General features: G+C 34.6%; 1 protein-coding gene across 1 annotated transcript in view; it reads right to left on the bottom strand.

The window, feature by feature from the left end:
- Nucleotides 1-11786, bottom strand: part of LOC136033785 (uncharacterized) — a gene marked incomplete in the record, with an annotated part of 70186 nt that overhangs the window by 19218 nt on the left and 39182 nt on the right. Inside the window, 2 exon segments of the mRNA XM_065714687.1 lie at nt 3551-3697; nt 11670-11786. Of these exon segments, the coding sequence (XP_065570759.1) occupies nt 3551-3697; nt 11670-11786 (264 nt within the window).

Genomic DNA, 11786 nt, shown 5'->3' on the forward strand with positions numbered 1-11786 from the left:
TTATTTTAAAACATAATGGGCAATTGCATAATTACAGGGGTCGACATGCCTATTATCCCTAAAGACATAGCTGCTGGACCGTTCTACTATACTGAACAAAATGGCTGTCTAAAAATTTTGACTGGCCGTGTTTAGAAAATGAATGGGCTTGAGAGAAGGGCTGTTTACCCTCCAATGTCTTGCTACTCTTAAAAAGGGCACCAGACACTCGCGCTGTAATTGGAGTGCAAGGGGAAGACTTCCCCTTTCATATATATAGTAAAAACATTTTAACAAGTAAAAACCAAGTGAAAATATTTTAAGCATATTTTGCTTTCAGTAAAGTGCAAATTAGGTTCTGGTCATGAGAAGGCATCGGGGGTTATCAGCCCTACTCGTGTTAATTTTTCCTCGTTTTGAGTTTGACTCGGTTATTTATTGTATGATTGGAATAAACAAAATATGTTTAAAATGTTTTAACTTTTTAAATAAATTAAAAATTATTAAAACTTAAAGGAACATATATCAGTATATGCATACTAAACTGAAAATCCAGAGCCGTTTTTTTCAGTATAGTGCAAATTATGTTCTGGTCTTGAGAAGGTATTGGGGTTGTCAAATACATAATTTCCAGACCTTTAAACTACACTGAGCAAAATGACTATCTCAAAATCTTGATTAGATGAGTTTTGGGAATTGATGAGCGTGGGAGGAAGGGAGGGATTTGTTGCCCTCCAGCCACTTTTGAATAATAAAAAGGGCACTAGCCACGGGAAAAAACGACGTATGGGGGTGGGGGTTATCCACCCCCGATCACTCTAAATCTCAAAAGGGCAGTAGAACTTCTAATTACCAATCCAACAAGCCCCCCTCCGAAGTTCATACGATCACCCTGTCTAAATATACCTTATATGCCCACAGGTCATAACTTACCCATGCCCTGAGGGCTGTGCAGGTTTGTCATCCTCAAAGACATAATTTCTGGTCCTTTCAGTTACGTAGAACAAAATTGTTTTCTCATAAATTTTATTGGATGTGTTTGGAGAAATGGTTGGCGTGGGAGGGGGTTCGCTGCCCTCCAATCTCTTTTGACAATTGAAAAGGGCACTCGCTCTTTCAATTTCCGATTGAATCATTTCGAAGTTTCTATGACAACAAATGCCCATCTCAAAATTTCTATCAGATGCATTTCGGGAAAATACGAGGTATGGGGTGGGGGTATGCACCCTCCGATCACTCTGAATCTTAAAAATGCACTAGAATTTCTGAATAACAATCCAATCAGACCCCTACAAAGTTTATACGATCACCCTTTCGATTCATACCTTATATGCCCCTACGGCATAACTTACAACCCTTGCCTTGAGGGCTGTAGGGGGACTGTCATCCTCAGACATAATTTCCGGACCTTTCAACTAAGTTGAATAAAATGGCTATCTCAAAATTTTGATTGGATGTGTTTGAGGAAATGGTGGGCGTGGGATTTCACCTATTAAAAATAGCACTAGTCCTTTCAATTTCTAATCAAATGAGCTCTTTTCGAAGTTTCTACGGCAACAAATGGCAGTCTTAAAATTTCTATCAGATGCATTTCGGGAAAATACGGGGTGTGGAGGGGGAATATTCACCCTCTGAATCTTAAAAAGGGCACTAGAACATCGGATTTTCAATCGAGAACGACTGGGGGAATTAGGTTGAAACTTTTGGGATACTACTATTACTACTTCTACTCTTAAAATTAAAGTAAATAAAAAGAGTATAAGTGTATCCAGGTTGTCAAAGAGCATAGATAGAATCTTTTGGGAATAATATTAACTTTGTTTTTCAGGTCAACTTCAGAAACTTCGTGTCAGGATTACAAAAGCGCATAAAAATGATTTTTAGGTTCATTTTTGTGCACTCGATGTTTCAAAAGCATTTGGTTCAATATGGTATAGCCAACTTTGGTATTCTTTAATCCAACTTGGTGCTAATGCTTCTATTATGTCAACTCTTCGTTTTTGGTATGCTAATTCATATGTTCGACTCAAGTCAGGTGACACCTACGTTTGTAATATCCCCATCCGTTTTTGGTCTTAGGCAAGGAGGAGTCTTATCCTCTTATCTTTTTTATGCTTGTCTTTATTCTGTTTTGCCAAGTATTAATCCATCATGTTTTTTAGGCCGAACTAATCTTTCGTATATTGCACATGCAGATGATTTACTTTTGATCAGCCGCACTAAATCTAGCCTAATTAAGTCGACCCCGCTTGTTTCCAAGTCTTTTGAGGAAATCAGCCTCAAACTTAATGCTGAAAAATGTGAATATTTAGTTTTTAATGCTAAACATCAAAGTAGTGATCTTGCTTATGGTTATTTTTCAGTTAAGCTCGTTTCTTCGATTCGGTGGCTTGGTATTAGTATTTGTTCATCTTTATCGGCTTTTCGATCTTGTGGGCTTAATGATATTAAAAGTAAACTTAAAATTGGGTAAGCGAAAATTGTCCCGAGCCGAGGCAGATTTTCGCGAAAGGCTTTATCCAGACTTTATTCTACATATTGCGATCATTCTATACTGTTTCTTTCCGGTTTGCGCCCGTTTTGTAATAATTAAGATTTACAAGGTACAAGAGTTCTGTATTTTCGTTATTGCAAATATTTATTGTATATGCCGCGTTGTTATAGAAATCTGAAGATTATTAGAAAGTTTTGTGCCACTGATATTATTTTCGTTTATAAAAAACTCTATGCTAGATTAATTGCTGAGGCCTGTCAACGCTTGGGTCCTTATCACCCTTTGATTAGACTGTATTGATTGCATTGTCTGTGTTATTTTGTTTTTCTTTCCTTAGCGTTTTTACTCCGCTTAAATTATCAGAACTAGCGGGCAACAAATAAATTATTATTGTTATTATTAAAAGATACACAATATTTTTTTTTTCATGAAAAAGACTATCAATAAAAAACGAACAGAAATTAACTTTTTCCACAAAACAAGTTTTTCGAAGAAAAGTAAAGAGTTCCATTAAGTAAAGAATGACAAAAAAGCAAATAATCTTCGAAGCTTAAAGCTATCACAAATCATAGCAAGTCAATAGATGAAACTCAAAACAAACAGAAATTACAATAAATAGCCGATTCAAACTCAAAACGAGCAAAAATTAACATGAGTAGGACTGACAACCCCTATGCCCTCTCAAGACCAGAATACAATTTGCGCTTTACTGAAATAAAAATCGGGATTGTCAATTAAATTGACATATATTGACATTTCTTCGTTAAGGTTTTGATAATTTTTCATTTATGAAAGTAAGAAAGGTGAAAACATTTCAAACGTATTTTCCCTCAACTTGGACCTCAGGTAATCGTACATAAACTACCGTTTTACTTGAGCGTAGCTCTGGCACCCAAGGTAGATTTTTTAACGTTTTCCCTAATTAATCTATAAAATTCTTTTTATGTCATCTCAAAAGTCATCTCTTTTGGCAGATTTTCTTCTCCCCAGAAAAAAATATGGTTTGATAGAGGCCTCTTCATGTTTTTATACACAAATGATTATCAATCTTGTAAATTAATCTACAGTAGGACTTACCTTGTTCTTGCGCGAGTATTACTCCAACTAAGTCGTTTTGGCTCCGGATTTTAGTTATTACCAAAGATACTATTGAACCCCTTTTGGGAAATTCACCAGGATTGTACATTTCATACTTCGCTGACCTATCTTCATCGAGTATTCTGTCTGCAATATAATATTTACTTTCAATAAATGTTATTAATTTTTTGATGAAGGTTAGTAAAATTTTTCTTAAGTAAATTTGCATATCTTTTGACTATATTAATCATAATTTTTTTTTTAATATTTTCCCAAATAAAAGTAAATAGACATATTAAAACGAAAACTACTTAAAGAAATGAACCACAGAATAGGTCAACCTGGAAATAGTACAGTAGCAATAATAATAAAAAAAAATTGGGCTGGAATTAATTACAGCACTAATACTTTTATTTTATTTTTACAAACATACTAAAAATACACATAACTATTATTGTTCTAAATATGTTTTTTTTTGCCACCATATTGACAACAAATGAAGAATTTTATATACTTTTAAAAATTGACCAACAATTGTGTTAAGTGTCAAATCACAGAAAAATTTACATTGAAAAAGAAAATGAAAAACTTATTCCATTCCATTCCATATTTATTTATTTAAACGCAAAAAAACTACAAATATGACATTCCTGACAGGAAAGAACGAAATGAGTGCTTGGCTAGGGCAGGGAAATAATATTAATTAAACAACAAAACAACAAACGAAATAAACCAATAACTTAACATATAAAAGAGAGGAAATTATGGAAACAGGTAGCTAGAAATAAAAAAAAAAAAAAAGGGGGGAAGGTCTAAATGAAGAAAACACTAAACGATTTTCTTGTAATGACGTTTCGCTGCTCGCTTGAACGAAGTAAGATTATTCGAATTTCAGAAACTGAATGGTAGTGTATTCCAAATATTTGGTGCAAAAAATCTAATTAAAAAAAGAAGCTGTTTTTGTTGAGGGTGCTTCTTGGACGATGTCACAAGAATGTCGGGTGTTGTAATAATGCAGATTTTGATTTATTGTGAACAATATTTTAGAATGCTACTTTTGAATTGAAGGTTTATCAACCTTCAATTCAAAAGTGCTAGGATATTTGACGTGTCGAAGACTCGAGATTTTCAGATCACAATTTTTTGCTTTAAATATTTCAATAACGTCCTTCCGTCACCTTTCTAAAATATGTTCACAATAAATCAAGATCTGCATTATTACGACACCCGACATTCTTGTGACATCGTCCAAGAAGCGCCCTCACCAAAAACAGCTGTTTTTGTGTATGTTGAATCGGAGATACAATTTGAATTGTTTTGGATGATTTGAACTCTTTTATAACAAGAAATAGAATTACTTGCCCATATGGAACACCCATAATACAAATGAGGATGAAAAATAGAATGATACATCATTTTTAGTATTTTCTTAGGAAAACGGAATTTAAGGTGGTGGATGACTCCAAGGGACCTTGAAAGTTTTTTTTACCAACTAACTTTGCATGTTCTTTCCATGAAACATTCTCATCAACTATAAAATCCATATATTTACAAGTTTTGACTCTTTCTATTTCAGATCTGTTTCAGTTGATGCTATTCTAGAAAATACAACATAATTTGTCTTACTGTAACTAAGTGTTAAATAATTCGGATTCGCCCATGACACAAATTCATTGAGAGCGCTTTCGATTTAAAAAAACAAAGAAGGTAGACTTTCAGATGCGACAAACAAAAGTGTATCATCTGCAAATAGTATTATGTAAGCTTCAGTTAAATAATATTTTATTTGGTCAACATAAATAAGAAAAAGCAGGGGTCCCATTATTGACCCTTGCGGGACTATTATGCAGGACCCGTAGCCTATTGCTTAGATACGAATCAAACCATTTTGAAACTACGTTATCTACCCCAACTGATTTAAGAATATACAGCAACTTATCATGATCAATAGTACCGAATGCCTTTTTAATATCTAAAAATAATGCTGCAGGAATTGGGCATTTATCAAATTTATCATTTACCCAATCAACTAACTTCAGGATGGCAAGATCCGTTGAAAGTCCTTTCCGAAAACCGAACTACGTTTTGCAAATTATGTACTGCTCTTGAAGATAGTTATACATTCGTTTATGAACTACCTTCTCGAAAATTTGGAAAAAAAAAAGTAAGAAGGGATACAGGTCAGTTATTGGTTGGGTCTTTTTTATGCTTTCCTTTGTGAAGGAGTAACACACGAGCTACTTTTAGTCTTTCTGGGAAAGTCTCCGCTTCAAGTGACAAATTTACTAAATAAACTAAAATAGGAATGACAATTTGTTTGGTTGCTTTAACAATTTTTAACGAAACTTCGTCTTTTCCACAAGATTGAGATTTCATTTTCATGATTATTTCATTTATTTCTTTTTCATCACAATTCATAAACAGAAATTCAGAAGTTACATTTCGTGTTGAGTATACAAGGACAAGGGGACTTATTGATCTTTTAGCTGCCTCATGACACAATTTTGAACCTTCCTCAGAAAAATATTTACACAGGTTTGCCGCAATTTCTTTTGTATCATTCACAGTACCATCTCCGAATTTCATCTTTTTGATTTGTTCTTTTTCTTTTTTATGGCCCATTACTTCATTAATTTTTATCCATGTCTTTTCCATATTTCCTTTAATTTGTTCGAATTCCCTTTCATGATGTCGTTTTTCTGTATGCCTTTTAATTGTATTTAATTGATTACGGTATTATTTAAAACACTGAAGTTTTTTGTTAAGTAGGGTTATTTGGATAATACTTTTACAGTTTATTCGTCATTTTTGCAGATGCAAAGCACCAGTCGTGATCCATTCCTTCTTGGAATATTTTTTTTTCTTTCTTACCTGCTTATGTGGGCAACATTTGTTAAGCTCCTCAAGAAATGTCTCCAAAAATAAATCATAAGCCTCATTTGCACACTTACTTTTAAAAACTACCAAAAAATCAACATGATCTAAGTTTTCAGCTAGTTTTTTAAGCTCTTTTCTGAAAAATCTCTATATTTAAGCTCATTTGCTGGTTGCTTGCTACTGCAACTATTAATTTTACTAATTAGCATAAGGTGGTCTGATCCATCACTTATAAGAACATCAGCCAAACAACCACTTAGTAATCGACCATCAACAAAAATATTTTCAATTAAAGTTCCGAAGACTGTGTTATTCTTGCAGGAATATAAATTGGACGACAACATGCTGTTAAGGAAGTCATCGCACCCATCCGAATTCAGCAAATCAATACTGGAATCACCCATCAAAACTATCCTTTAATCCTCACTTGTAATTTGAGATTGAACACCTTCCAATGCATCTATAAAATCATTATCCGAAAATGATGGTACTTTATATACTATTAAGTTATCAACTTTTCTGGGACAGATCCCAAATACTGTGACACATATTCCATCATAATTACAAAACCCCATAACTTAGTATCAAATTACTAGAATTTTCATGCTGAAGAAGAGAACAGCATTGATTGATAAAAACTGAAGGACATAAAAAAAAAAATGGTTTCCCCAAGACTAATAAACATGACCAGTGCTGAAAATTTACTTTTTTAAAATCTTAAATTTAAATGGCTTAAAATCCTAGGTAGCTTGTTTTAGCTAAAAGTTTGTAAGAAATGCTAAATAAAAACACCCAAACTAAGGTTCTTTACAATTAAAACCATACATTAAGAAAAACCAGAATTTGAAAACATTATGCAGTATTATTTCATCAAAATCAAATGCCATATATATTTTATGAAAACAAAACTGAATCACGTGTTAATACAGTCCTTGCTGCAACGATTTTCACATATTATGGAACAAGGAAGTCCACATCGGCGACATGTAGACTTGACCATGTTCAGGAGATTCTCCGATGCGGGACAGCAGTCTGTTAAAATACTCCTACAACTCATTGCGAATCTCATAGGGCTGAATCAGGGACTGACATGCACGGATTTTTCGAAACGAGGCACTGTAGATGCATTTAAAACAAAGAATATTTCACCGCATTTGATTTTCAGGAAAAGCAAGCACTATCAAATTCGTTTGTAGCTAGAATATTTTTCTCGTTTCTTGTTCGTAAGAAGAATATTTAGGTTGCCTCTGTCAACGTTACGTTCATATGGTGACCCGACAACTTTACAATAAACATCGACCAAACTTCTACAATAACACTTTCGAATGATCCAAAATGCAAAGCCCACTGGCATAAATTCTTAGATTTATTATACTCTTTAAAGCAGATAATTAACTTCAGCCAAATAACACACTTGTAGTGTCACAGCTTGTTAATGCGTGAACAAAAGGCAAGATTTTGCACACCTCCTCTCCATTATCTAATCTCTTGGCTTAAATTTCATAGAATTTATCAGATTGTGTGGCTGATTGCATTACAATATTACCAGAATAATGATATAGGAGCAGTATTAAATTGACATGTTTCTCCTGAACTAGTTTAAAGCTTTTTCTGACGATGACTATGTTTATGTCAGCTTCTGCATAAATATCTCTTCCTTGAAATTGACTTCCTAATATATTGATGAAACAGTGTTTTTTTTCTAGAATCGGAAAGGAAAATTCTATCTTGATAATCAGCAAGCGAATTCCCATCTAAAGTCACTACAACAGAGGTTGCTTCACGCACAATCTAAGCTCCAGATCACTTATATTTGGTTTTTCATGGCCATCAAAAATAATTTTCACTTTCCCCGGTCTTGATGTCTTAAGGGATCCAAAAAATATCGAGGAGGTTAGTTTGAATGGGCTCATTAAATAAATTTGAAATTTTAGCTTTTTCACAACTGTTGAGCTAGGGGTCGTTTGCAGTGGATTAAATTTTTGCTTTCTATACTATTTCATTCGTTGGAGGACAAATTATTTTGTCTGTCAGTAATAGAGAGGTAAAAAAAAGAAAAAGCATATGTCACTAGACTTCACGGTCCCAACCGGCGGTGCTGATCTCCGTTTCATGGCTCTTCAGCCAGGAAGAAGTGCAATTCGCACACCCTTCCTGTTTACATTTCCCATATTTTTCCAGATACCCATTTGGAGCTGAGTCAAAACTGGCTGAGCTTACAGAGTCAGACCACTGACCCCGCGTTCCAAACTGAATAACCAGCGACACCAGGACTTGAATCCCCGTCCTCGAGGACAATGAAAAACATTATGAATATCGATTGCTGCTATATCATGGTCGACATTGTCCACGAACCATTGAGTGAAGCGGCCTTTCGCTACAACAATTAGTTACTTTCATCCATTGCAGAAGATTTCCATTCATCCATTGCACACTGAATTCAAGGCTGCAAAGTTCATCACTTAGCAAACGGAAACCAAAACCTCAGTGAAAAAGTATGCCTACAGTAAGAAAATTCTGGCATACGAAGAAACATGGCCTACAGGCTTGCAACAAAGCTATAAAGCTTAAAACGATGCAAAATCTGAAGCACTGGGATAAAAGTCTTTATTTTTGCGTAATAAATGAATTCCAATTTTGATCAGATTCACTGCAGACTTGATTAGTCTAATTTTCTTTTTCATAAGTCATTTTTTTTTGCTTACGATTAATCCGATTTTATGTTTGATACAGCTTTTCTAAATGTAGCAATGGTACCTTTCCCATTTGTACTTGATATTATGATGTCGTCTACAAACACCTCTTGAAATTGTTCTTCAAATATCTATAAGTGTACGAAAACCTCCCTTTTGGCAAAAAACTCTGAATTTTTCCATTAAGTCACTGACAGACATTGACTCTTGGAAATTTTATTGCAACTTCTGACAAGCCTTTGCAAAAGCATCAAAACACTTATTGTCAAACGGCCAGCCTACTGACGTAGGCTTTCCTCCATTACCTTTAAGAATTTATTTTACAGAAATGGTTTTGCTGTTCCTAAAAGTAGCACTGCACACTTGGTGATATCGAGCATCCGCATCAAATTAATATATGGCTGAAAGCACCCTTGCTTGTAAATTTGCAGCCTATACGTTGTTTATAGTGTTGTACCGTTTAAAACTGTATTAAAACATGAAAGTACGCATAAGGAAAACTGCAATTTTTACGGTTACTATAATCCAAATTAGTGCGACTACAAGACAAACAGTTCTCTTAGAAACTGAACGATTGAGCCACCCTCTAACGTCCTCAAGCTATTCAAAGGATCATCTTATGATATTTTCAGTTTTATATCACTTTTAATTTTCAATAGGGTATGCGTTTGCACGTTGACATTCTATTTACACTTTGACACAAGTAGGGATGGAATTAAAAAGTTCACAAATTCTCTCATCTCTTGGTTTGCTTGCATTAATTTGCCTTTTAAAAACATTTCTTTCAAATGTACATCACATCGAATGGAAAATCTAAATGGTACACAAATTCGAATACTGCTTCAATAAATTAAAGAAACTGCTTTCAAATTACCGAAGTCTGTCTTAAAGTTTTATCCAGGTATTAAAACAGTATTTCAGTTTCAGGGACAGTAATAAAGCACGGATGCGCACTCATTCCTAAAGAGTTCATGAAAGATATAAATACTTTTTTTTTAAAGCTTCATTTAACCGACTCAATTCACTTGATGTTTGACAAGATGCCTAATGACGCATCCGCTATTAAGGAGGAGGACCGGTGAGTAAATACCTAGGTGAGAGGGGGGTTGATGTCTCGAAAAGTTCATTTCATTTTACACTCAAAATTTCCAACCCTTTGTAATCACTCAAATACATATAAAAAAGATTCAGGGGGTGGAGGTGTAAACTGATGCTTAATCACCCTTCATATTGCAGAAAAAAATATTTCACATGTAACATAGAAATCACATTCATATGCTTACGGGCACAAAAGGTGAAGACCTGGAAGGGCATCATAAGTATCGTTAGGGAATTTACAGGGAAGGGGGGCAAGTACTACCAGGAACCCTTTTCATCGACACTTAGATGGAAATATTGCGTTAAACAAATACACTATACACTAAAAAACTATGTGACGACAAGTAAGCTGCAACAACAGTCTAAGTAAGCTGCAACTCGTTGTCACAGTAACCAAAACCTATTTATCACTCTTCAAACAAAAATTTTTCAAAAGGTACAAGCCTTATATTACCTTGGATACAAAGATGCAGTTTTGTCGAAAACTGCATTTTATTTTAATATTACCTTTAGTTACTTAAAAAAGCACTAGATATGACGATTTCATTTCAAATGACCACTGTTTTGATAAGATCTCCCCCAGGGGAAAAAATTTACAGTACGTGAGATTTTCGGTGATTTCAATGGTGCAGTTTTTATTTCGAACTGACACCATTTTAGAGGGGTTTCTGACTGTTTTTGAAATTCTTGTAAATTAATCTTCGCAATACCCTTACCATTAAGATTTGTGCTCAGCGGACAATTTTTTTAACACCTTTTCAAACTTATGATTACTATGGGCCGCGGTTCGCCCTTTACTAGGCTACACTTACTGCTGCAACCATTATAGTCTTTATATTATTACTACTGCTGCTACTACTAACAACTCACCGTAGCACCAAGCCACCTGATGCCAACACAGGTACGCAAGCTCCTCCTCCATCCAAATCAGTTCAAAGCTCTCTTTAAACCCTCTCAGGAAGTTCCTATTTCCCTTATATCTTTCTTTATGACACCCTCCCACCCCAACCGCGGACGATCTGCTTTCCATTTAGCCCTAGACGGTTGGCCAAAAAGGGCAATCTTCCGCAATCTGTCATCCTTCATCCGCAGAACGTGCCATCTTAATCTTTCTCTCGTTATAGCCCTAGAAAGCAGGATTAAAACACAAAAAAAACCTGCAAGAATACTCTTTGAGCAAAAAATAAATATGGTAAACTAAATAATTAGGACAAGAAGAAAAATTGAGATGAAGCGAATTTCAGAGGCTTCTAATGAAAACTTATCGCACATTAAACAGTTTTTTGATTTTCAAACAAAAGCCAAACCCAGAGGTGACTTCAATAATTTTCCACTTATAGCGAGTAGTCTTCAGTCTGATGATTTGCTTAGTGATCTTTTGTTATTTAACGTCAGACATAGAACTAAATAGTTAAGAAAAAATCAAAAGTTCTTATTTACAATAGGGTTACCTGTGAGGTCAACATGCTTCTTTGCACAAATACGATGGGTACAATGCAGGCCAAACTTGCAAAAGTCGGACATGTCTCGTTTGTATCCGTTCATAACAGCGTCTAAATCCTCATCAT

This window comes from Artemia franciscana, chromosome 12 (assembly GCF_032884065.1).
Source record: "Artemia franciscana chromosome 12, ASM3288406v1, whole genome shotgun sequence".
Classification (NCBI taxonomy): Eukaryota; Metazoa; Arthropoda; class Branchiopoda; order Anostraca; family Artemiidae; genus Artemia; species Artemia franciscana.